At 35.8% G+C, this 27,788-nt stretch overlaps 2 protein-coding genes across 4 annotated transcripts in view; both read right to left on the reverse strand.

Moving 5' to 3' along the window:
* Positions 1–720: 720 nt before the first annotated feature.
* Positions 721–10,366, reverse strand: LOC306848612 (ras-related protein Rab-35). Of its 2 annotated transcripts, none has more exons than XM_079383258.1 (6): positions 10,082–10,366; positions 7,692–7,742; positions 6,305–6,428; positions 4,528–4,652; positions 3,879–4,003; positions 721–3,498 (listed from the first exon to the last, which is right to left on the reverse strand). In XM_079383258.1, the coding sequence occupies exons 1-6, from the start codon at positions 10,131–10,133 to the stop codon at positions 3,370–3,372; spliced, it is 606 nt and encodes a 201-aa protein (XP_079239384.1). In that variant the 5' UTR covers positions 10,134–10,366; the 3' UTR covers positions 721–3,369. The 2 variants fall into 2 exon arrangements, with proteins under 2 accessions (XP_079239384.1, XP_079239385.1); XM_079383259.1 differs by lacking the exon at positions 10,082–10,366 and adding an exon at positions 9,971–10,075.
* A 3,095-nt stretch (positions 10,367–13,461) lies between these two features.
* LOC306848685 (stalled ribosome sensor GCN1-like) overlaps positions 13,462–27,788 on the reverse strand; it is a 45,296-nt gene continuing 30,969 nt past the window's right edge. For both annotated transcript variants that reach the window (XM_079383379.1, XM_079383378.1), the window contains exons 46-58: positions 27,614–27,775; positions 26,728–26,820; positions 24,961–25,104; positions 23,814–24,083; positions 22,917–23,030; positions 21,292–21,522; positions 21,018–21,211; positions 19,991–20,105; positions 19,012–19,108; positions 18,756–18,904; positions 17,788–17,898; positions 16,548–16,769; positions 13,462–15,233 (exon numbers count right to left, since the gene is read on the reverse strand). In XM_079383379.1, the coding sequence (XP_079239505.1) occupies positions 15,108–15,233; positions 16,548–16,769; positions 17,788–17,898; positions 18,756–18,904; positions 19,012–19,108; positions 19,991–20,105; positions 21,018–21,211; positions 21,292–21,522; positions 22,917–23,030; positions 23,814–24,083; positions 24,961–25,104; positions 26,728–26,820; positions 27,614–27,775 (2,028 nt within the window). In that variant the 3' untranslated portion in view covers positions 13,462–15,107. The remainder of the gene's footprint in view (positions 15,234–16,547; positions 16,770–17,787; positions 17,899–18,755; positions 18,905–19,011; positions 19,109–19,990; positions 20,106–21,017; positions 21,212–21,291; positions 21,523–22,916; positions 23,031–23,813; positions 24,084–24,960; positions 25,105–26,727; positions 26,821–27,613; positions 27,776–27,788) is intronic.

Here is a 27,788-nt window from a genome sequence, read left to right on the forward strand (position 1 = left end):
TCTCACCAGCCTCATTAGTGCCAAGTTTCCTTCCTTAAATGCACTTTCTAAAAATCGACATATTAAAAACATACATATATCTACTCAAACACTTTATCTTTGCAGTAAGTCTCAAAAATGGCTGCTAAAATACAACTTCATATCAACATGAACCTCGTTACATTTATAGTAATATGATACATTTAAATGTGAATTATTCACGCCGATTACTTGTTAATTCCTAGAATAAAACCTGAAAAAGTGTCAAATGGACTTAAAGCGAATTATCAAACGCATTTTGTAAAATTCTTCACTTCCAGACAAAAGTATATGTATCTGTACATTTGTAAGTAATACCGTGGTAAACATGTAAATAAGGAAGATTTTATACTTTCCATAAGGTGTTTGCTATTTGTACTCACAGTCAGTTTGATCCAATGTGTTTTTATAATTATTAAATTCTTATTTTTCCAACAGATTCCTTTAAAATATCAAGTTATATACAAATGCAGACAAATGTATGTCCATGTTTAAAAAGCTTCCAATGTCTTGACGTGGAACGCACTGTGATGTATCAGAATAATAAAAAAATACAAATGCAAAATCTTCAATTATCAGATATTCCAGTAATAAAACTGGAGAATCATTGCAGTCCTGCAATAAACATTAAGAAGAAAGAGCAAAGCTTGTAAACAAATGTGCAACGTGATGATGCTTAATAAAGACAAGGACAAACATGCTCATGTCAAATATTAATTCTTAAAATATTTATTAATGATTTAATTCATAAAGGGGAGATCCACTATACATTTCTTTTCTCCAGTGTATAATATAACCACAGCTGAAAAAGTGTTTCAGCCAGCACAGTTTGCACGGACATGTGCAAGTATGTCAAACGTGCAACGTGCACACGTACGACGAACTGAAGTCACATGACTGCGGTGAAATTGGCTCACAGCACATCCAGGGCTTGTGTGTTTTGGCTTACTAAATTAATCATGAAAATACTTTTATTGGTGAATCTCACAAAACCGCTTAAAAATAAAAAATCTTTAGATATAAAAAAAAAAATGAAGCTCATTTTAGGTTCCTTAATCTTTTTCCATGTTTTGCATATTTCAGTTTCGAAGCATTTATATATCATTGTACTACTTGTTGTAATTAATTAATGCAACTCTAAATTCATTGCATTACGTAACAAAAAAATCTGCAAAAAAATGCACAAAAAAAATCGTAATGACTTCAATACAGATATAAAAAGTAAAAATGTACTTATCTGCAAAAAATTTACATTTTAATGCAAAACAAGAACATATGCCTTTTTGTTGTTGTAATGACTTAAATGCGGATCTAAATTCATTGCATAAACCTTTGCAATTAATGCATATTGCATAAAAAAAACAAATCATGTTTTTTTTTCTGCAAATAAAAAAAAAGCTACATTTTTACACTACCATTTTAATGCAGAAGAAAATAATGTGCCTAAAAATTGGCTTCACTTTCATTGGGGAAAATTATTGTTGTAATGACTTTGTAGATGTCATTTTTTTTTTTATTCTTTGCAAAAAATGCTACATTTTTACATTAACATTACTTTTTACATGTCAATGCAGAAGACAACATTAATGTGCCTAAAAATCAGCTTCATTTTTTTTGAGAAATAACTTTCTTTTAAGGTGAATTGGGACATGTTTTGGTGAGATTCACCTCCATAGAGACGCCAATAGAAGATCACACAGAGGGATGGCAGAGGTTGTGTATCTGCCATAAAGACTACTCAGTCAGTGTCAATAGCGTATTCAAGAAATTTAGGGATGAACATGGGTCAGGTTCACCCTGTTGGCTTAAATACTTTAACATAACATCTCCCTTCCACATATAAAAACATATTACATTTCATATTAGCGATAGACACTTTGCATAAACACGTTTTTAAACCTTGTATCAGCATCTTCCGGGTCCAGATGATTGTACTTCATACAACCTCATATGGCACAACAATGGAGATACAGAAGATGAAATCTTGTTTTAACACCGGCTTCAATCGAATGCATCCACAAACCCAAAGATGCGACTCCAGCGTCCAGAGAAATACTACAACACCTGATAGAGAAGAGAAGTGTGTGGCAACACAGTTCTGAGGTTATGGCAGCATCATCCACCCTCATCCTCTTCATCTTCATGGGAAAAGCGAAAGCAGAAAAACACGAGCTTGAAGCGGCAGATGTCGTCATTGAATGTCAAAGGAGCTCTGCTGTCCACATCATGAAGACCCGAAGCCTGAACTAATGCAGTGAATCTCAAAAACATGTAAATCTAAAAGGCAAATAGAAATTATAATTTGCATGAAAAAATGAGGCCTACTTAAGGACCATGATGCTGTTTTTTTTAATTGACTTAATTTTCATGATAATGAGTCATGTTAATGCTCTTTTTAATGCACATTACTGAAAAGCATCCAGATGATTAAATTCTCATTATATTCTTATTACTATAATAGTCATTTTTAATGTACTACAGCACAAAAAAAAAAACTGTTACAATGATTTCTTTAAATAAGCATCAATTAAATGCAGCACAACAAATACTATGATAATATATGATTACTTTACAATGTATAAACGTCAAATTTCAGCAAGAATTTGGCATGAAATGTGCTTGATCCTAAACAAAGCCTTCATTTTCTTTATGCAAAATATAAATACATTTTAAATGTGACTTGGAGATGTTTTTTTGTGAGATTCACTCAATGAAAGGAAGGAACGGGTTTGAGGAACAACAAAAGATCCAATCAGAGAATAAAAACACATGATGGATCACTAATCAATAGTCTAAAATGAACAAAAAAAAAGCAAAAAAAGAAAAGAAAAGTTGTTGGCATCTGTCTCAGACTGAGTCCATTGTGAGTAAATGTCTGTATTTGTATGATTTCATAAAAAAAAGGGGGGGGGCAAAATGTTCTTGCAGGAAAAAACACTGGCATTCCACAAAGAAAAAAACAAAAAAAACAAGAAGCAAAACAAAGAAAAAAAAAATCACTCCTGAGATGGTGGAAAATAGAGAGATATATAAATCACTGAAGAGTAATTGTGAAAGCATACAGAAAACTGCACGGCTTGGTGATCACGTCAGCTTTCTGGTTCTTCAATAAAGGAGGATCTTTTATTAAATATCATGAATTCCACATAAAACTCCTCTGCTCTCATAAAATCTGCATTTTGTACATTTTCAATGTACAATGTACATTATCTTTTAAAAAGTCTTTGTGGTTTGTCTCAGTCCAGAAAGGACTGCATTTATCCGCACTGTGTTTTTGTGAAATCTTAACTGAGACGATCACAGTCCGTCTGTGTGTACAGAATGCCATGCAGAGGAACGTCTGTTCATCCACTAGCAGCATTTTTTCTTTCGTTTGCTATTCTTGCTGAGTTTAATCACATCGTTCTGCTGCTGTTGCTGCTGTTTGGCCACAGACTCTTTCTTTGCCCGGAGCACCAGCTCTGTGATGCAGTTAAACATCTACACAAAGACCAGAAACACACACAGATATGTTATTGCACCGTCCAAAATTGATTCGAATAAAGATTAACACATTTTATACAACATATACGGCTCTAAAATTTGATTAGGTGAGCCTCGTTTGAAGCCCCTGTAAAATAGATGTCACACAGAGACAGATCAGGTATTTAAATTTTGTTTTGACTACATTCAACTAGGGATGTGCACAAGTGATTCATTATTCAAGCGTTCATTCTGTGAAATATGAAATATGAATTAAATACACTAGAGCAGAGCAAAAGTACATTTTAGAGCGTTTTCCAGACCTGGTACATAAGTGAGTTTTAGGCGTTTCACAGCACAATCTGAATGGTCCTAATACAGAGCCCTGAGGAACTCACCTCCTCCACGTTGATGTTCTCTTTTGCACTTGTCTCAAACAAACTGATGTCCATCTGCTCAGCAAACTTCTGTGCGTCATTCGTCTCCACAACTTTAGAGTTTGGATCATCATTTTTATTGCCCACTGAAGGGAGAAAATGTAGACAGAAATTAATGCAGAATTCTGCTAATTCATGTACTACATGGTTCATATCATGGAAGTAACATCACAACCATGGACTCATTAACATGACAACCCACAGTGTGAATTAACACTATTTCATATGCAAAGATATTAGCCAATCAAAACAGTGGCCATTTACAAATAGAAGTCGACTTAAAAATAAATAGTCGTAGTAGTATATATTTTATTTAATGCCATGCCAGCATCTTAGGCTATTTTCATGGCAAAAACAATTAGAAAAAATAGGATTATAACAAATACAATAAAAACTAGCAAATAAACAAACAAGTTATATTACACAAGATTGTTTACATTAACATATGATAAAAATTCTAAAAGTTTTTCTGGCAAAATTATACTAAACTCTAAAGTGCGTTCATTTCATAAAAGGGTTTGGTACATAAATTGTTAAGAAATAAAAAACAAAACAATATACATAAAAAATAATAAAATTAAATAAAATGTAACATGCAACATTTACTCACCTAATATTCGACAGACATCATCGCAGTTCTGGTTTATTTCATGTAGCCATCGTTTGACATTGACAAAGGACTCGGCACTGGTGACATCATACACTACTATGACCCCATGGGTTCCTCTGTAATACCTGAGAATTAAAATAAGGAGTTTTAGGAGTTCAGCTTTAAAATGAACAAGAATTTCTCTCAGTAACTAACAGTGGATGGGGGAACAGCCCTCTGACTTCAAAAGCACAGGCCGTCTTCTGTCTCCAAACACAGACACAAAGACATGAGCGCACAAAGAGCTCTTTGAGAGGCCTGGAGTGACCAAACCCTTGTGTCATTGACCGAGCCTGTCACAGTTCTGTCACAGTCCTTAACAACAGATCAAAACCTCACATAAACATGCATGAACGTACATACACACAAACAAACGAGACACTAATGAAGCGGCATACATTCCCTTGTTAGCTACGTAATGACCAACCGGCTTCAGGCCATTGCACACTTCAAGTCCAAAACTTACAAAAAGTTTCTCTGCATTCTGACAGACATAAAAGTACTTTGAAGTCTTAAATATTTGAATGTAAGGCATAATTCAGAGAGTTTTTGCAGGTTTCATGAAGTAAATTTAAGACTTTTTAAGTAAATAAATTGAATGCAACTCAATGTCAATACGGTCTCTATATGTCTTGTATTGTCAACACTTAAAAGAAAAAAAACAACAACTTTCCAATAAATCTATTACTTTTTCACTTACTGTACAAAAAAAGGGCTTGAATATCTCTCCTCCCAACCACTAGAACATGGAAATAGCTTTTACTGCATCTTCTGATCCCACTGCAAAAATGTGTATTTTTGCCTTGTTCCCAAGTGCAAATTCTTAAAAAGATTCTTAAATCAAGATGCATTTACTTGAGAAGCAAGTCTTGTTTGAGAAATCTATCAAAATTAAGTGATTAAAACTAGAAAATTGACAATGGGCTCAGAAATATCAACTTAATTCAAATGGAAAACATTCCTTTAGCAGATATCGGTTTCTTGTTTTGGGTATAAACTTATTCAATTTTGTTCAGTTTCTCAGAAAACAAGACCTCATGTCTTCATTTTGCATCTCAAGGAAATGTATCTTGATAAAGATGTTTAGATATTGGAAAACAAAACAACAATAGTAAGGAAGTCATAAGACCTGCAGTACTCTAAATTGAAACTTAAGCTAGCTATTGATTAAATGTATTTTATGAGGCAAATTCTGTATGATAGCTTCTACACAAACAAAGTTTATGATGTAATGGTGTGTGCTTCAGGAAATGTAAGACACATCCAAACATCGCAACAAATAAATCCAGGAACTGTGAACTTAAAGCCCAAGGACAGCTTCAGTCCCAGAGTGCCGATGGTAGACGCTGACCCTCAGTCAAACAGCGGCTAGAAACCGTTACAGCACTAATTAGGGACCTCAAACAGATTCCCTGAAGCGTTCTGGTAGCATGCGCCACAGCCACGCTGGCACACACAACACCCACAAACAAAGATGTCTCGGAACATTATTTTCAATGTCTTAAAATGTTATAACTGAAACTAAGAATGAAAGCACCATTTCTATTCATTTCAAAGAGAAATACCATAATTTATTCAGACCAAGGAAGATTTAGTCTTCCTGTACTACACCTCCTTTGAGTACATTTCTGATAGTAAATCTAGTGATCAAATCCCTTTGTTATGATTTATTATGAAATATGAAAAGCACATTCATGTGCACATCATGTCTAGAACATATGTCATGCATTTGACTCACGTAGATGTGATGGTTCGGAATCGCTCTTGTCCGGCTGTGTCCCATATCTGCAGTTTCACCTTCTCTCCATTAATCTCCACCGTCCGGATCTTGAAGTCGACTCCTATAGTGGTGATGTAACTACCTACAACACAAAGCAACACCAAAGAGCATTGAATATGCCATCATAATAGATTAGCCTGGGCTTTTTCTAGTCCTTTATTTTCATAATACGCCCTTCAAACCTTGTCCTGAAGGATATTTTAGGAACACCACACTGTTGGCCTACATAGAGCTTATGCATCACACGACCCATTAGACATGATAATATGCCAAGGATTTCAGTCTGAGCAAAAATACTGTAAACATTTGTATTCATGTGGAATATTACTATAACTTCTCTATTTGAAAATATTTTAAAATGTAATTTATTGCGGTGATGTAAAGCTGAATTTTCAGCATCAGTCTTCAGTGTCACATGACCCTTCAGAAATCATTTTAATATGCTGATTTGCTGCTCAAGAAACACTTCTGAGGTTTCCCTGAGTGGTTAAGTCATATTTACAACACTGTTCCAGAACAGTACAACGCAAATATTTGAGTGTGTGCAGTGCATTTTACAGAGGACTATATCCTGATCCTGGGAGAGAGTAGCCTACAATGTAAACACTATGAATGGCTGTGAGGTGAACATTAAAATTGGGGCAATTCCAACGTCGCAAGGACAATTTGGTGCTTCTGACTCGCAGCCTGTAAGTTCATTTCGGTATTTAAAGAATGTGCTACTGACTATTCAAAGGCAAGTTTTGAGCTGTGTAGAGTAGTGCTTGTTTGACGTTTCTACAATCACAAATGCAGACATGGTGTTGTTTACGCGGTGCAACACATAAAAAGACCGTCTAAGTCATTATAATCAGTCATTATGTCCTCACTGAATGCAACAAATGCCTCGTTTATAATGGGTTTTATTGTTTTAGTCTCGCCGCGCCGGGACACTGCATCACAGCATGGGAAGGGGCGCAACATTTCCATCACACGCTTGAGGTATTCGTCCAATCGCAACGACCGGATAGCTGGCCAATCAGAGCACGCCTCGCTTCTCAGAACGACGAGGCTTTGTAAAAATCAGCAGAAAGGCGGAGCAACAATAATGTACAGTATGTGGAAAATAATGTGTTTTTTGAACCTCGAACCGCGTATTATTGCATTACACCAAATAATGTTATTTTTAGCAACATCATATGACCCCTTTAATTTAATGAACATAAGGTAGAGGACAAACAAAAATACTCTCAATCGCAAACAGCAGCTGTAACAGGCCGTCTTCACGCTCTGGGCTTCAGAAAATCTCAGGACTGTCTGTACCCTTCAAACATGAGAATAAATCAGACATGTTCATGCACCTTACCTGAAAAAGTGTTGTCTGCGAAGCGCAGGAGAAGACTGCTCTTTCCAACACCTGGAACGACAAACAAAACCAAAGAATGAGGAAAAACCACGCAACATATGATGCAGCAGATTTCAGCTGAAAGTGATAAATACAGCAAAACCAGACGAAACCTCTAGACTAACGCCCGCTCACCATTAACGTTCACCATGTGGTTTCTCACAGCTTTCAGATTTACTGCTTAGAGACAAAACCTAAACTCTGAGAAACATGACGTCCTCGCTGAGACGCTTTCCTTAAATGACATCAGGACCAAAATGATCTCACAAACCAGCATAAAATCTGATCCACACAGCAGATTATTCTAAATTTAGACAGGAAGAGACTGTCTGCCAATGACCCTGTAACGTTCTTCAGGGGTTTGAAGGTAATTCAAAACAGCAAAGTCAGCCAATCAGATTTGAGCAGTGAGATTTTTTAGTGGAATATGAATGTGGTGGTTTATGAACGGTCTGTAGGCGTGCCGTCTGAGACTACAGCCAACACACACGAACACTGACTCTCAGAAAGGAAGATAAACCAAGCAAACATCCTCTCCTGACAAATGACGCCACTAACACACAGGATAAAAGAGTTGACATGCTATAGAAATGCATCAAATCACTTGGAAAACACTCAGATTCCAGTAGTATGAGTATAACTTGTTTACTGAAGAACACGGATCACAACACAAATACTATAACAGCAGTTTCTTGCAGTGGACAACCTGCATTTTGATTCTGCAGACAGATATTCATAGCAATCGATCAGTCTCAAGTCTCTCAAAAAGAGAACATAATCGAACAAATCCAGCAGCAAGAAAACAGATCAAATGTTCCAGCTTAAAATGAAATCAAAAATCATATTACAAGCCAGGCAACCAGTGTCAAAAGCGAGCCTGTCTATCCATGTGGGACAAATCCAGCCGATTTTCTTTCATCACAGACCAGAGATCTGTACTATATCATTAGATCACTTCATTAGAGATCAGAACTGAAGCAGAACCCAAATAAAAGCCCTCAGAGGACAAAAAACTGAAACACAGAGGCCTGTGTGTCCATCTACTGTAGCCGACAGCGTCTCTCACTCGTGTAATCCATGCATGGACAATCATCGTAAAGAGATACACTTCATAGCTAATGTATAGTATAGTATATAATAATAAAATACAATAAAATTATTTGTTTATATTATATATACACAGTATATAAATAATTCATATTATAATGATTTCTGAAGGAGTAATGATGCTGAAAATTCAGCTTTGCATCACAGGAATAAATTACATTTTAAAGTAGATTAAAAAAGAATGCATTTATTTTAAATTGCAATAATTATTTCACAATATTACAGTATTTTTTATTTTTGAATGCAGCCTTAATGAGCACAAGAGACTTTAAAAAAACAAACAAACAAAAATATTAAATATCTTACTGATCCAAAACCTTTGAGTGGCAAAACACATTTATGATTATTTTAGTATTCAAACAGCAATTGAGATCCACTAAACAATGTGACATTTTAATAATATACAGTTCATCCAAACGGTTTGAGCTCATTTGAGTCGTCTGCTTCATGTGAGAAGGTGCAAGAACCGCAAGCTGTGATGTGTTGCTGGCTGTTAACCATCCCGTGAAAACAGGACACACTCGCCTTTGCTTTTGTTACTCACACCTGAACAAGAGGCTCAGCTTTAACACTTACAAACACCTGAAGTATCCAGATCTCAGATTCTGAGCAGTTACATCTGTTACCCTGTGAACCTTCACATGTAATTTAAGTAACAAATGAACCCGTTCACTTAAGTGACACTTAATGTCATTTATTAAATCTGATTCAATCTCAAATGCAGCCAGATCAATCTTCAGTTTTCTTCATTTTTGTATAAAGGTCAAGTCAGCTCTCCTCAAGTTCACACAGGTGTGGAGAATCACATGCACTATCAGCATATTCAAGCAAGTGTCTCCATACCATCTTCCTTTTCGACGCAGAGCTATTATTTGATCATTTTAAACCAATTATTTCAAATGTTTGGACTGTAAAGCGTTTATATTTTCAACAAATCGCTCTTCCTTTTATATTCTAGATTCTAATGCATTGATATTAAGCGTTAAGTACTTTCTGGAGCCACTCAAATCAATGCACTTCTGTTGTGGTACAGAATAAATGATGCATAGAGCAGGATCTCCGGATCTCGGGCCTGTGTGCGGCGACCAGCCCTAAAGCAGCGGCATAATGACAGAAACACGCTCAAATCAGACCTGCGCTCATTTACAGCCTCTCGGAGCTCACAGCTTTAACACGACACACGCAAACAGCCTCAGAGCCTCGCGCCAGGCCGCTTCCCGTCACGCATCCGCGGCGTCTCTTACCGCTGTCACCGATGATCAGCAGTTTGAAGAGGTGGTCGTAGTCGCGGGCCATGCCGGTGGTGGGAGGCTCAAACCCCGCGCCTTTGCTGCAGCTTCGCGACTCTCTCCAGCCGAACGCTTGGCTGGAACTCGTCTGACGTCCCGCTCGGAGAAGAGCGGACAATTTCCCCCGGTAGATGCCGAAAGCAACGGGTTTGTCGTCGGGGTTTGTCGGTGTCAGCAGCCAGTCACTCGCTCATTACCGGAAACGGCGCTTCCTCCTGCTGCACAGCGCGGCGGAGAACCAATCAGAGCGCGCCGACGCCATGCGACGTAACAGCCGTCAACAAGCCCGCGTCGCGAGATCAAAGCATGCGTGTGTTTGCTGTATATGGGTCAATGGCGTCAAGTGCATTTAATTATATATATATATATATATATATATATAAAATTAGAACAATGCTAAAATATATATTTTTTATTTCATTTAAATTGAATGGAAAGTGAGACGTAGTTTTTCCCTTTAATAACTTTTTTTTATCATGTTATGCAGTAACAACAACAGCATAATAAGTAATAATAATAATAATACTTAATGCTTCACAACTTCAGTGTATACTATAATACAAGCACTTGATTATTTTAAAGCGTTTTTAAAATGTATTTTCTAGGCTATGAATTCAATTCATGAATATCAAGATGTTTTTTGAGCATATTTATGTGTTATTAAATGTGCATTATTTTTATAGCATCATTACATTACAACAAAATGGTTTACTGGCCAAAAAAGTCACATAACATACTATGACAACTGCTTTATATACAGTCCCCTCCATAAGTATTGGAACATTAAAGAGAAAATTGCTCTGTTGGCTGTGGAGTCAAGACATTTACAAATATGATTAAAAGATGAATATGAGACAAAACTACAGAATGTAACATTTTATTATTGGGTGATTCAACACACACGTTTTACCAGCTAAGAAGTTCAGCACTTTTAGAGTTCATCCCTCTATCTGATGTGAGCATAAGTATTGCAGCAGTTGCCTCACAGGTCTTTCTAAGTGATCAGCTGTGTCCTGTTGCATTCATTCTTCAGATATTAAAAGCAGGGAATGTGTCGTATCAGTTATATCCATTACTTCTGTATTCTGAATCTTGCATTCTATGATGACACACACAAACCAGGATGAAGATGAGGGAGCTGACTTTGAGAGAAAAGCAAGCAATTTGGATGCTAAAAGAAAAGAGGAAGTCAGTTAGAGCTATAGCAAAAACAAAGAGCATGGAGAAATCAAGAGTTTGGAAACCACCAGCAACCAACAACGACCTGATCGGCTGAGAAAACAACAGTAGTTGATGACAGACAAATCATAAAAGCTGTGAAAATGAACCCTAAAAGACGTGTCTGTAAAATCACCAACAACTTCCAGAAAGCTGGGGTGATGCTCTGACAATCTACTGTCCTCAGGAGACTTTGACACAGAATTACAGATGCTACTCAGCAAGATGCAAACCTCTGACCAGCACCAAACATAGAAAGGCAAGATTAGAGTTTGCAAAGGAAGGGTACAAAACCATCTTGCCTACCAATATTCAAGAAAATGCCACCAGATTCATTGGGAAGTGCTTCATATTGCATCAGGACAATGACCCAAAACACCCTGCCAGTTCAGTCAAGGAGTTTATAAGAGCAAAGAAATGGAAAGTCATAGATTGCCCAAATCAATCTCCAGATTTAAATCTGATTGAACATGAATTTCACCAGCTGGAGAGGAGAGTAAAGGCAGAAACTCCCCAAAACAAGCAACCATTGGAATTGTCTGCATTAAAGGCTGGGAAAAGTATTTCAAAGGATGAGAGCAAGAGTCTGGTGATGTCTATGGGTCACAGACTCACTGCTGTGATTGTGTGCAAGAGATCTGCAACTAAATAATAGCTTTTAATCTTTTATATCTGCCTTATGTTCAACTGCTCCAATACTTATGCTCACATCAATGAGTGGGATGAACTCTAAAAGTGCTGTTCTTTTTATTTGGTACAACATATATGTGTTGAAACGGCTAATAATAAAATGTGACATTCTGTAGTTTTGTCTCATATTCATCTTTTAATCATATTTGCAGATGTCTTGACTCCACAGCTAACAGAGCAATTTTGTCTTTACTGTTCCAATACTTATGGAGGGCATTGTATATATATACACACACATACACACACACCTTTTTTATAATGGAAACATGACATGCTTAACAAAACAAAAAAACATGTTTTGGACATGTCTAATAATACAGTATTTTTATTTATTTTAAAATTTGCAAATACCATGATAACATGGTGATTATGTACTATAGTGTTGACAGTATTGCCATCTGATACCATCACTGTACCATGGTACCACCACAGTGCTTTTTAAAGCAATGTCTCATTTTTTCTTCCTTAGTGCCAACAAAGAAATGTATTCATGACATCTTAGCAGTTTCTCAGTGAGAGCCAGAAAACTCTGCGACTTTCCAAAGCAGTCTGAACTTTGACAGTCTGCCAGAAAACTTCGGATTTTATTTCCTCGGGATCAGCTGAAGATGAATTATGTTGCATATGAGCTCAGTAATGACACACAGATGGGTTTGTGATGCACTAAATCTGCAGATGTGTCTGATGACTGCTGAAACCCTCAAACCTTTCAATAAAGATTTCAGATCTGTGGCTTCATGATCATAGAAACTCCTTTGTTAGTGTATAACCCTATGATCTAATAATTCAAGATCTATCTTATATTTCTAGCTAAGTTGCAGCAAAATGTCGATGCTTTTTACCACCCAATAAACCTAGAAGTTTGAATCTGTCCTTATCATTTAAGACACAAAGACTACTGTAACAGACACCCCAAACTCAGGGAACAGCTTACCCAGATGCGGAGGATATATTAACAATGAGAACTGGCAGGACAACAGAAGAATTCCAACAGTGACTAATAAGGTAAATTAAACAACAACATACAGGAACAAGTTTCTTTTCACAAGAAATTAGTTTAAATGTGACATTCTTCAGGGAAACACAACTTCAAAACACAATAGGATTCAGAGAATAAACATGAAAACAGCCCCTTCCCTGAAATGGGGTGACTAGTATAATCAGGCTTTTTCAGTTCATATAAAATAAAAGTTAAATGAACAGAAAACAAAGATAAACTCATCCAGCAGAAAGGAAACAGCTATAGCTCATGATTCCAGAGAATTACAGGGAAGTCTGATTTCAGAGCGGTAAACAATCCAAAAAGCAAGAAATGGTGAGTATTTAACTTTATGTTCCGCTGTTTTGTGTTCATCTGCTTCTCCCATTTGCTCTTTTTACATTGACTATCACTCTATACAGACTAATACAATCAGATACAACAATTTCTCAAATATTTATTACAATACAATATCATTTGAACATTCATTGGTAAGCATTTGATAATTTGATTTAGATTGGAACTTTGGAGCACGGATTGCGAATCATTTGATTCAGATCTTTTTTCCAGTTTTACTACATACACCATATGGTTAGTGTAAAAACATTTACCATGGTTTAACTGTAGTAACCATGTTTTATGCATGTACAATTTAGGTAGTATGAAAAATTATTTTGTTATATTTTCTCTTTTGAGAAGTCAAACATTCCAAAGAAAACCTCTTTAAAACAGAAAAAAAGTCACAAAATTAGATCAGATGAACATTTAAAAAACTGACCAAAATTGAGGTTTCATTACCAAAACCAGTGAATGAATCTTCCTCAGAAGAGTGAAAAAACAGCATTTTTAATATAACTCCGATTGCAACATTGTCTGAAACTTTTTTTTTTTGGTTATGCTGGTTGAAAATCTCTTTACATCCTGATAGCAGTCACTAAGTGAAGTGGTCTAAATGTATTTATATAATCTGTGAAAGGCGTAGAACCGTGAAATGTTCGTCCAATTATAGAATGGAAGGTGTTATTATTGTAATATTATGTGCTTTTCTTACCGGTGAATGAGACAGAATCTGACAGCACTGCATTCGACCCTCGGTGCGGTCTCTCATCGTCTACCTGTGCGCGGTCATGTGTTTTAGAGGAGGCGTGGCTTTGGAGAGTGATATGCAGGGAGGGTGGGATCTTATGCTTTTAAATCTAGCTTGCGGTTACTGGTCTCTCTGAAATTGCTTACCTAACTTTCATGTGTGATTGTGACTTTCACTGATAGCATAACTCATTAGTTTAAACCACTTTAAACAAATAAAGAGAATTTAAATTTCAGATCATTTCCTTTTTATCAACTCAAAATACACGCAAAAAAAAAAAAATACATCTACTACACAAGCAATGGTTCAGTTATTTGAATTGTAAAACCAAAGTCAAGATTCCAGGGTACACAATGTCTTAAACAGGTGATTTCTCTTGAAAATTATACTTCAGTTGAGTAATTACGAGTTTTCAGATGTTATAAAGATGCATGAAATGTGGAGCAGGAATTAAAACATCAAAACACAAACAAATGTAATTTAAGTCAAACCGTTTATTAAATCAAGGTTTTCATTTTCTATTTATTCATACAACCATTACTATTGGACACAGCGCTAATTGGAAAAATCAGCATCACATCCTTTGGGTTATTAATGGCTCACGCGTCTCTCACACACACACACACACACACAGAGAAATCAATTACAACAGCGAGAAACTGCTCACCATCCAAACTAAATATAAAAGGGCATCAGAGCATCAATGTTTGAAAAGAATTGGCACAAATTAATACTCCATCTTTTAGAAGAGAACCAAACGAAAAATATACATTTACAAATTAATAGCCAATTAAGGACAATGCAGATTTTAGATGATGATTTTAGGGACTCAGCACAATAAATACTTTCCCAGGCTTTCCTTGTGGTGTAAATGACACGAGTCAAAGCTAGCATGAGGAGAGTGTGTGTGTGTGTGTGTGTGTATGTGTGTATTTGACTGACTGATGCAAGATCTCTGAGAACAGCAGCGGCTACAGGACTGGATTCAGAGCAGCTGAAGATGTCCATCATGTCAGGATGGTGTCATCGATCTCTTCGTTGGAGTCGGGAAGGCTGGAGATCTTCTTCAAAGACCTGCGGTGACATTCTGACAGCAGCTCATTACTGGCCGAGTCCAGGATTGCACTGATGCTCTGAAACGAATTTACACATGCAAACGTTATTCCAAGTGCTGTGCCATGACTGCTTACCAGACGCATTGTTTAAGAGGTGACTTTTAAGGTGTTTTTTGATCACTGGTCTGTTTTTATTGTATGGAAAAAGCTGTTAATATTCTGCACAGCATCAATACAATACAATAACGTATTACAAGTAATGCTATTTATGTAATCAGATTACTTTTTAAGTAACATTACTTTGAAATTTAAATTCATTCAGTTCACTTTTTGTGTCAAAAGGCCTTTACAGTTTCCAATTTTTGTTATTAAACAATAAATAAGCAAGGTGAAAAACGTAATGCAAAAGTAACAATGCATTATTTGATATAAAAAGTAGCACAATTAGTTACCGTTTTAAGAAATAATGCAATGTTGTAACATTACTTTACCCAACGCTTTCAATAAAACCACCCTTCATTAGAAGCTATGTCCATCCACATATTTTATGCAAATTTTGAAATATTGCATAAAAATGCTGTTTGGAGATGGCAAGACGTGCATCAAATCTTAAAATGCGCATGAAGACTTGTGTGCTCAATTGAGTTGGATACATTTCTTATCTGATAAGAAAATGTGCATATGCATAAACAAAATGTGAAAATTTTGCGCACAAAATGGAAACAATGAATAAATTCCTCAATGCGCAGCAAAAAAACTGATGTGACTTTGCCTCAACTGACCTGTGACTGGATAACTGGACTAATCAGTGCACTGATCTCATCACAAACCATGCATAAAATCATACAGTACACTCATACACTGAATATACACACGCAACACTTCTGGTTTACTATCCTTGTGGGGACTGTCCATAGACGTAATGGTTTTTCTTCTGTACAAACCGTATTTTCTATCACCCCACACCAACCTTGCGCCTAAACCTACCCCTCACAGCAAACTTTCTGCATTTTTACATTCTCAAAAAACACCATTCTGTATGATTTATAAGCTTGTTTACCCATGGGGGCCTCAATTTAGGTCCCCACCGTGACACGAGTCCCCATGAGTCTGTGTGTATTCAGGCTCAAGTCCCCACCAGGATATAAAAACAGGTACACACACATTTTTTTTTTAAACATCCTCATTCTTATTTTGTGGAAAAAAAAACTAAGCATCAGCATCATCTGATTAAGTAATATTAGTTTTTTTTTTGCAAATCAGCAGATTCAAAGATAGAGGCCTGCATTTTCTTTAATAATAAAAAATACACTTTTTACATTTAGATAATTCGATTTAGATTACATCATTTTTATGGTGCATGGAAGAGAGCAACATCGTGTGATGACTGACCTGCATGCCGTCTTCTCCCTGGCGCAGCCGCAGCAGGCTGACGAGTGTGTGTTCGCTCTGCGCTCGGACGCTGGTGTTCTTGTCCTTGGTGTTGTCCAGCAGAGCTTTGATGACCGGTTTGACCAGACTGGGCTCCAGAGCGGGAGTTTCCGCCTCCTTACACACCCACCACAGCACGCGCTCCGTCACCAGACGAATGTCACTCGACTGGTTCTGCAGACACTGTGGGAGGAGCCAAGGAAGAGTCCAACTAACGTGTTTGAGTTTGTTCGCAATGGTGTACAATAAACATCTTATGGAATATGTATGGAACATAACCAGATAGTGATAAATCAATTTATCATTAAGTCCATATTGACAAAGTTTTTTTTTTTTTTTTAATTTTCAATATTTTGTAGAAATTATGCCAGAAATGTATTACTATTGTACAGTAAATGTACTTAAAGTAATAATCATAATAAAAACATGACAATGATTTACTATTATTAGTTTTAAGGAATATCATATAACCAAGATATTTTTATTCATGTACTAATTTATACACTATACAACTTTTCTTGTGCAGCACCTCATTTGACAAGAAAAATAAAAACTGCTAATTGTTATATTAACATTTGATTACATTTTAAAACATTGATTAAATCATTGAAGTTTTATGATTTCACCTTATACCTTTTTAATTATACGTGCCTAAAATACAATTAATTTCACACGTCCATAAATTTATTTACTCAAACTAGTTGTTCATGTTCATTGTTGAAGTCTAACAAATGTCAAATGCATTTCCTTCCCTATTAATGGTATTAAATGAATATTTTAATAGCAATTTTGAATGATATGAAACAAAATTATATTCTTGTCCATATTATCCAGCCCTACACGACATGACAAATTGTCTCCCATAATGCAAAGTGCTCTAATGAACCAGAAACAATAGTGATAAATTCACTAGCAATGAGAAATACTTCTAAAGCATTTATTATGTTAATTTCAACAATTACTATTACTTATTAGACCATAGTTAACATTACTAACAATAACCAGCTTTATTTTTATTAACTAATGCTGACATATATTATTAAATACTAGAACAAATGTATTGCTCATTGTTAGTTAATGCAAACTAACTTACTGTAAAGTGTTACCAAACATATTGACTATGCAGTGTGCATTATACAGTAATCTGTACACTACTGTATGGTAGGTGGTTTATCTCAGTGTTTGCTGGAGTCAGTCTCACCTTGACGAACTGCGTGATGATGCGGGGCGAGATGCTCTCCGGTCCTCCTGAGCGGAGCTGGTGTCTCATCAGGTAACCCATGGCTCTGATGCCGCTGCAGGCAATGGGGATCTGCAGAAAACACACACACACACACACACAGAGAGATGAGAATCAAATGTTTGCACCACAGTTACACAATAGAGCGTTCATGAATGCATAGCATAAAAAAGCAAGATCTTGTAAATATAATGAGCTCTAATCTCATTGGCTGGTGTTAAACGATGTCCAGAAGTCAGGCTTCCAAGGTTCTTACACATTTTCCATTTCAAATTCGATACTATTCCATACTCAAATGTCCAGATTTTTCAGACCATATTGAACATGTGATAAATTATTTTATGTATTTATTGATGATATTATGATGCCTTATCAGTAGCAATGGCTATTCAAGGCAAAACCAACAGTATTATGGATTACAATACAATTTCAATACATTGTTTACAATAACAATTTTTTTTTCTTAAAGCATATAAAAGTTTACAATTTATTCAGTCATGGACAATTGTGATTCCCTGCTCTAAATGTCACGAAAAACCACTCTGCTTGAAATTAAATTTATGATAAAAAAATTTTTTTTATTTAAATGTAATAAATCAATTAACTTATTTATTATCTTTTTTTTTTTAAGTTCTTAATTTTACATTTTAAACATCAGGATAGGGACAACAGTCTGGAAACACATATATGACTAAAAGAAACCCTGAGCTTTATTCAGTATGAAAAGCTGCTGCAGTGAGCATTTATGAGGAAGAACCAGTCAGTGGCTTTAGGAAAGTTTTAAAGGTTCAAGCAATGAACAAACATTTGAATATTCCTATGTTTTGACTGTCAATTTTAAGATTTATTTGGCCCTAAACAGGCATTTTTTAGCCTTACTGGGTTGCAACACGAGTGGGACTTTCTGCTGATTCACTGCGGTGTCTTACTCTGTCTGCGGTGGCACTGGATAAGACGGCCTCCAGCACAGTCGAGCTGTACTCCTCCGAACACAGCCGAACAGGAGTGGACTTCACCGCAATAGCCAGAGCCAAACTACGGCCGTGACGCACCATCCAGTCCACGCCAGACACATCCGCTGCAGACAAACGGATAACATGAGAGGATTCAGTTCTAGATTGAAGTGCTTTTCTTGATGCATCTCATCCCAAAGCACTGGCAGGCCCGAGATGTGTGTGATCTTACCAAGGACATGCTGCTGTAACACATTCTTGAGCTCCTCTTCTGACAGGAAGGCACACAGCTCGCCAACACAGCCTGCAGAGGCCATTCTCGTAGCATCCTACACACACACACACACACACACACACACACACACACAGAGAGAGAGAGAGAGGTAAGGCAACAATGACACACTCACAACCACATCCTGTGCTAGTTACTGTTTTAAAGACAAAGATCACATCCACTCATATTCTTGCATATCTTCAAACATAGAAGTAATAATAGGAGTAAAAAAGTTTTCAGATAATATATTAATAAATGCAAATACATTTAAATATTAATATTTTACACACACAATTTACATACAAACATACACTATAAATAGACAATCTTTAAGTATTGTCTATGCATGCATATATATATATATATATATATATTTATTTATTTAGAGAGAGTGAGAGAGAGACAATCCTTAAGTATGGTCTATAATAGGACTAAAATAATATTATAGCAATAGCAATATATCTATATTTATACTATATTTAATTATTTAAAACTTCTGCATATACACACACACAATATAATAAAATGTTATAAGAAATATAATACAAAAATATTTTTGTTTACTCGACACATAAAACTATTAAAATTACTACATTTATATTTGAATCTTTTGTTAATATATGTGTCGAGTAAAAACTAAAAATGCAATACTAGCAGTGTTATTGTAGTATCAAGATACTACTATAGTTCTTATTTTGTTTTAATCTTAACTACCTAAAGTTCTAGTAATTCTGATGTATTTTTGTCATTTTTATAAGTTTTAGTTTTTTCATTTAATTTGAATATGTCTATATAGTTTTGATTCATTTTGTTTTAGTAATAAACTAAATGCAAATGAGAAATGTTGGCTGTGCAACCTGTTTAAAAAATGTATTTTATATATGACATTTTTTTCATAATTTTAGTTAACCATAATAACCCTGACTAGTAGCTGTACCTCATCATGTCCCAGCATGCCCAGCAGTGTGGTGGTGATGCTCTTCCTGATGGTGGGGTCGACCTTTGCTCCTGCACCCTGGATGACGAAGCGCAGGGCCTGCAACATCGTCTCCCTGCAGAATAAAGACAACAACAGAGTGACTGACAAACTTAAAATAACTTTTCTCTACAGAAGATACATTAGAAACCTTAATTATGAGCAAGAGCTAATAATAATTAATAGTGACTAATTAATTTGGCAAAAACTATAGTGGTTATGAATCAGCTACTGCCAGCTAGCCTTAAGACAAATGTTTGATAAAAAATACATAATAATTTCAGACAACTTTCAAAAATCATTTATTTTCCCAAGGGTGAACACAAATTTGTCAGTATCTGTGGCCTTCTGGGATATTTAACTCTGATTGGTGTCATTTTGTTATAATAAGCATCGAACCGTAAAATGGCTCATCGCACCAGTACACACTATTTCCTGAATAGTTTGTTTCATTTCTTGTCACTCTGTACTCTTTTTATTTTCACCTAATAAAATTATTTAAACAAACCAACATTTCATATTCAACTACTTCGTAAGAAAATTCATATTTTATTCAGCAAGGATGGATTAAATTGATCAAAAGTGAAAGTACAAAAATAAATGCTGCTCTTTTGAACTTCCTATCCATCAAAGAATCCTAAAAAAGGTTTTTACAAAATCTTAAGCAGCACACCTGTGTGATGATAACTGAATTATTTCATTGATATTATGTTTCTTGAGCAGTAAATCAGGATATTAGAATGATTTCTGAAGGATCATGTGACACTGAAGACTGGAGTAATGATGCTGAAAATACAGCGCTGCATTACAGTTACATTTTAAAGCATATTCAAATAGAAAATGGTAATAATATTTTCATAATATTACTGATTCTACTGCATTTTTGGTCAAATAAATGCAGCCGTGTTGAGCAGAAGAGATTTTTTTTCAGTACAGTACTGTATTTGCAATCTTCATGCCATAACTGCTGCAGAAGTGTGTTTTTTACCTGACTCCAGAGTCCTCTGCGTTGCGTATGGCCGACAGCTGTTCTGTGAACAGTGGATCTACTTTAGTGTGTATGGAGACCAGCTGACCCAGAGCCTCTGCCGCCCGCAGCCTCACGGCCCGGCTGGAGTCCAGGAGGGCCTTCAGGAAGGTGGTCTGGAGCTGCGGCAGGAAGGGTTTCAGAGCAATGCCCACCTGCGCATGAGAGAGAGGAGTTATGGGTGTGAATGAAGGGTCTAACTCAGCATGAGGACAGAGGCGTGATGGACACTGACTTTGGCCAGCAGCAGAGTGAGCGTCTCCAGCAGAGCCGTCTTCACAGACCAAGCGAAACGGTCTCCTAGGATACGGATGAGCGGTCCGGTGATGTTGACCACAGAGGGCCGCAGCGCCTCCGCTGATGTCAGTTTAATGACTCCGCCCAGCGCACGAGCCGCCTCCTCCTTCTGCTCAGGACTTCCTGTCAGCACACCCTCCCTCAGCACGGGGAGAATACACGTCACTCCCTGAGGAAAAATACACAGAACGTCACATCAGTGCTACTGCAGGATTATTCATATACTATTACAGTATTTATTGCTATATTGAATTAGCTTATTTTTATATTTTCAGTTTTTATGTTACTTCGTTTTTTTTTTTTGTAATTTTAGCATTTACAACATATTTCAATTAGTTAACAAGGCAACATTTTAAATATATATATATTTTTTTTAAATCTTTACATTAGTTTCTTTTTTCATATTTCATATTTAATTTTTTGTGATTTTAGTACTTACACATGTCAGTTAGTTGCCAACTTTGCCCGTTTTTTTTAATCTAATACTTATATTTGCTTTCGTCATATTTTGTTTTTTAAATAATTCTATTTAGCTTTAATTTTAGTTAATAATAACAATATTCTCCCATTCATAAATGCTGCATTCAGAATGGAATACTTTGTTTTTTTTCTTTTAAAATATATCTATTTAACATTAATTTTTTTGCAGCTTTTGTTGTAGTAATTTTAGCACTTAAATGTATTTTCAGTTAGATACCAATGTAAAATTTAAATTATGCTGAAGTCTTTTTAAAAAATCTATTATTTCTATTTTTTTCAGCTTCATTTCATCTACAGAACATTATTTTTTAGAAGTTTTACTTAAAAATAACGACATGTTTTCATTTTCATAAGGCTTCACTTTGCTTTTGTCATTTTTATATATTTTTTTAAATATAATTTTTAAATGATTCTATTTAGCTTTTAATGCAATTCATGTTTTTGTTTTTGTATTTTCAGTACTTCAACCTAAACGTATTTGCATTTCAGTTTAAGTTGAACTTTAGCTAATACTTATATTTCCTTTTATTCTAGAATGAATTAAATTACAGACAATTATTAACAATAGTTTGTTTACAATAATGACACTTTCATATTCATATTGAATTGCTTTTATGTTTTGTTTTTTTTACCGCCACATACATGCTGTATACTTCCTACGACAACATAATAAATACAGTATGAGAAATGGTGTGCAGTATAACAGTGTTTCCAACAGTAGTTTGACAAATATCATCAACTGGAATCAATATGCCACACTGCAAGTGACATCCAGTTATAATCTTGACAATAAAAACTCTTTTGCATTTTGAATGTCATACGTGTTCAAAATTTTGGCTCTCCCATCAAATAATGAGTCAAAGAACAAAAAGTTAAAAATCATAGTTGCTCCAGTTCATTTATGACAGCTGAATATATTTTGTCATATGCAGTAGGCTAACTGGGTATTCAAAACCGTATACTAATTTTTTCACAAATATTAGGCAGTGTGTCATTCTGAACACTTCCATATTGATTATGTGCAATCAGAATCAACATGTGCTGAATTTTGCTCTGTAGTTTGCCACTGCAAGTGATTCTTACCTTCTTGGGCAGACAGAAGCCAGGTAGGTGTTGACCTCTGACCTCAGCGGCAGCAGAGCGGATGTCCCTGTGCAGGTCATCAATCAAGGACAGCTGACTGCCAGCATCCAGTTTCTGCACAAACACAGTGAAGTTATGAGAACTGTATCAACCAAACGACAATACCAGTCGTATTTTTATTCATATTTCTTGTTTAAATCCTGGTAGTAGCATAAATCAAGTAATAAATATAGGAGAAAGAAGTCACTTCTGCTCACCAAGGCTGCATTTATTTGATCAAAAATGCAGTAAAAAAGTATGAAATTATATTAGTATTTAAAATAATTTTTTTTATAAATGTATTGTAGAATGCAATTTATTTCTGTGATCAAAGTTGAATTTTCAGCATCATTACTCCAGTCTTCAGAGTCACATGATCTTCAGAAATCATTCTAACATGCTGATTGGTTTCTCAATATTTCTGATTATTATGAACATTGAAAACAGTTATGCTGCCGAATATTATTTTTGTCGAAATTGTGTTATTTTTCAGGATTCTTTGATGAACAGAAAGTTCAAAAGAACAATGTTTTTTTTTTAATTTGAGATAGTAATGTATATACAGCAAAATATTGTAATATTTTCTTACAAAAACTTTAATACATGAGTAAAGTGAGTGTGTAGATATATATATATTATATGTGTGTGTGTGTATATAACTTGTTTTTTTTTTTGCTACTGTATTTGACACTTGAGATGTTATTTAAAACATCTCCACCTTACTAGCAGATCAAGGATCTTAAAAACCCAGTTTACTTGTGGCTTGCGATTGGATCGCATGAAATAGATGATAATAGCAGGTAAAAACATGGACTTTCAGGAGTTCCGCTCAAGTACACGGATGAAAGCATCGCTTACCTTTGTGATGGAGTTGATGGTGTCCCAGCTCTGGCTGAGCACCTCGGGGTTGGGGTCGTTCATGAGCCGCATGAGGCCAGACAGCAGCATGCGTGTGTGAGTGCTGTAGTCCAGCCGTGTTCGAGAGAAGTATCCGTTGAGGATGGTGACAGACGCCTGCCTCAGCCCAGCGTCTGCTCCTCGCGTGGCCTCCAGCAGATCCTCAATGATGATTCTCTGGCCGACTTCTTCCTCCACCGAGAGGATCACAGTCTGACAGTTGCTCAGCTCCTGCAGACGACCAGAAACACCACATTTACACTGTTGTTCATTTCTGTTGCAGAAAAAGTTGAGTGCGTGTATTATTGGTCAAAATGATGATTTTTGTTAATGTTTTATAAAGAAGTCCCGTCTGCATTTACTTGATCAAAAACACAGTAAAAATTGTGAAATAATATTACAACTTAAAATAACTGTCTTGAAATTAAATATATTGTGAAATGTAATTTATTCCTATGATCAAAGCTGTATTTTCAGCATCATTACTCCAGTCTTCAGTGTAACATGATCATTCAGAAATCATTATAATATACTGATTTACTGTTCAACAAACATTTCTGATGATTATCAATGCTGAAAACAGTTGTGCTGCTTCATATTTTTGTGGAAACTGTGATGCATTTTGTTTTTCAGGATTCTTTGATGAATAGAAAGTTCTATGAAACAAATCTTTTGTAATAATTATACAATTGTAATATTACTCACTTTGTTTTATTAATGGCTCCTTTGCGGAGTGTGTTAATTTCTTTTCTATTTTTTTTTTTTTTTTTAAATCTTACCCCAAACCTTTGAATGTTAATATATCATGGTTTCCACGACAACATGAAGAAAATTAGCGATACAACTGTTTTCAACATTGATAATATTATTAATAATAAATGCTTCTTGATCAGCATATTAGAATGATTTCTGAAGGATCATGGAATAAATTACATTTTACAATATATTCAAATAGAAAACACTTGAATTGTAATAACATTTGATCAAATAAATGCATCCTTGGAGAGGAGAAAAGACTTCTTTCAAAAACATTAAACTATCTTAATTATTCCAATGTTTTTGACCGGTGGTGGATTAAGTAGAAATGATTGACAGCTGTCGTGCTCACCTGCAGGCACTCTTCTGAGCCCAGCTTGTCTTTGAGAGAGGAGAGCAGAGCGGGCAGAATCACCCCGAGGTGTCGCGTCAGAGCGTCTCCTGCCACCGCAGACAGGAAGGCGAGGACACGCGTGTTTACAGGAGGAGCCGTCAGCTAGAGGATAAAAATAAAGCGTTAAATAACATAAATCTGGAATAGAGTCCAATTTTAACAGTGAAACAAGTGCAAAGAATAGTCTAGTCTCCTTCTGAGAGACGCCCACAGACGGCCGTGATGCACACAATAACGGCTAGAGCTTTCTTAAAACAGAGAGATCCATTCTGATTGGCTGGCTTTATGCAAATGTGTGGTTATTATTGTTAACTAAAACTAAAATCATAAAAAACTAGGCCTGGTAAGCTATTAAAATTATGAATCTAATTAAATCCCAAATTAGTCGCACATCAAATTTGACTGAGAAATTACTCCCAAAAGATCATTTAAAGTCATTGTTGTGTAAAGCATCAAACAGACATTACAAAAAGTAGATTCAGCAAGAAATATTTTGTTTGATAAAATGTATTACATATTTTGGACCATGAGGGTGAGTAAATGATGAAACAGTTGTCAATTTTTGGTGGGTGAACTGTACCTTTAATAATTTATTTTATGAATTTTATTATTATTACAATGGAAATATGAAAATATTTCTTTAAAGAAGTGATACTCTAAATAATAGTAGGTGCAGTAGGTGGTGGTAAATGTCTTGATTAAGTCACGAGTCATTTATTCATTCATTTGATTCGTTCAAATCGCTGATTCATTCAGGAGTGAAGTAAATGGTTCATTGAATCATTAGGTTTGTTCAACTTGAAGCAGATCATCATCATCAGATCGATCGGTTTGGGACATCAAAGTACCGCAAGAGCTACAGAGAGCAGACAACTCCTTATGCTTTTGAATCGCTCTCGCGGTACTTTGATGTTATACAGCGATCGATCTGTGCAGTGCCGCTTCAAATCCAACACGCCTGTGGCCAATGGTTCAACACGCCAAATGGTTCGCCCAATTCATTCAAAACGTGCATTAAGAAATTAAATGCCACTGTGTTGCTGGGAGATGAACAGATCTGCTTCGTCTTTATATTTTCATTGGCAAAATTTAGCAAAACAGACAACGTGTCTAAAATAACACAATATTAACTTCTTACTTACTGAACTGTTGTATAAGATCAGTATCACATTTGCACTGATGTGATATTGCACTTAGCCTACTGCTATTGCTTAACTGTATGATGTAAATATGAGACAAACACTCAAACAGAGGCATTTTTGCCCCATATCTTGAACTTTAGGGACATTCTAACTACGTTCTCTACATATCAATCAACTATATGAAATGTCAGATGACCAACAAAGGTCTGGGGCAGGGCAAAACAGAAAATAGGCTATAAAATCTAATTCAAAATATTAAGAAGAACAATATTAGTTCATCAATAATTCTAAAATAACACTGGTTGGATGTACAAGGTATTGGGTGGATATAATGAGTGGCACAAGTTTGACATTTTTCGAGGTTTGTGAGATCAAATCTTTCAAATATAAAGAGCTTAATCTTGATAAAACATTGTAAATAATTACACAAAATAACACTGTGGTTGGTCACTTTAAATGTCAGTAAAGAAGTGGGCAGTTCTTGGCCCAAAAAAAAGCTTTTATTATACTGCCTTTGTTATTCAAAAGACTGGATATACAAGGTTATTAATCTTTGTTTATGCCTCTATTAAAGAGAACTCACCTTAGGCACGAGGTAAGGCAGGACAGATCGACTCTTCACAGACATGACCTGTTTCAATCCATCCAACGCAAACTCTGAGGTCTCCTCGTCCTCCTGCAACAAGATGCAAGCACATTTTAGTTCACCATGCATACTGTTTTGAAGCAGCCTGGATGGATGGAAACTGGAAATTGAGAATAAGAGAACTAACAGTACTATATTTATTTATTTAATAATCAGAAATGTTTCTTAATCAGGATATTAGAATGATTTCTGAAGGATCATGTGACACTGAAGACTGGAGTAATGATGCAGAAAATTCAGTTTTGATCGCAGAAATAAATTACATTTTAAAATATATTACAATACAAAATAGAATTTTAACTATTTTTGATCAAATAAATGCAGCTTCGGTGAGCAGAAGAGTCTTCATTCAAAAACCCAAACATTTGAATTGAAGCATATGTATATTAGATCTACTGAGCATGACTTACATTATTTATCTTTTTCTTATTTATTTTTTTGTTTCTTAAAAAGAGTGCACCCAAAAATTACAATTCTGTCATCATTTACTCATCCTCAACCTGTATGAATTTCTTTCAGCTGTTAAACACACAAAAAAAGATATTTTGAAGAATGTTTGTAACCGAACAGCTGACGGTAGCCATTGCCTCCCATAGTATGGAAAAAAAAAAATACTACGGAAGTCAATGGCTGCCGGCAATGGTTTGGTTACCCACCAAACTCACACAGGTTTGGAGTGGTCAGTGGAGGGTCAGTAAATCAATTTTTATTTTTGGGTGAACGATCCCTTTAATACTATTTTGTTGCTTATTCATTTTTGAAATGTCTATCCTCTCTTTATTTTCTGAAAGTAAAGGCGAGGATTGTGGGAAGGAGGCAGTACCAGTTGCTTGAGCAGTGTGGGCAGGATGTCGTCGAGGGCCTGGTGACCGATGGTGGTGTGGAGCTGCTCGAAGGTTTTGGCAGCCGCTTCACGAACCTCCTCCAGAGGATCACACAGGGCCTTACGCACGGTGGGAACCAGAGACTCGGAGAACACCAGAACCTGACACAAAAAC

The sequence above is a fragment of the Barbus barbus genome (assembly GCF_936440315.1).
Source record: "Barbus barbus genome assembly, chromosome: 28".
In the NCBI taxonomy this organism is placed as follows: domain Eukaryota; kingdom Metazoa; phylum Chordata; class Actinopteri; order Cypriniformes; family Cyprinidae; genus Barbus; species Barbus barbus.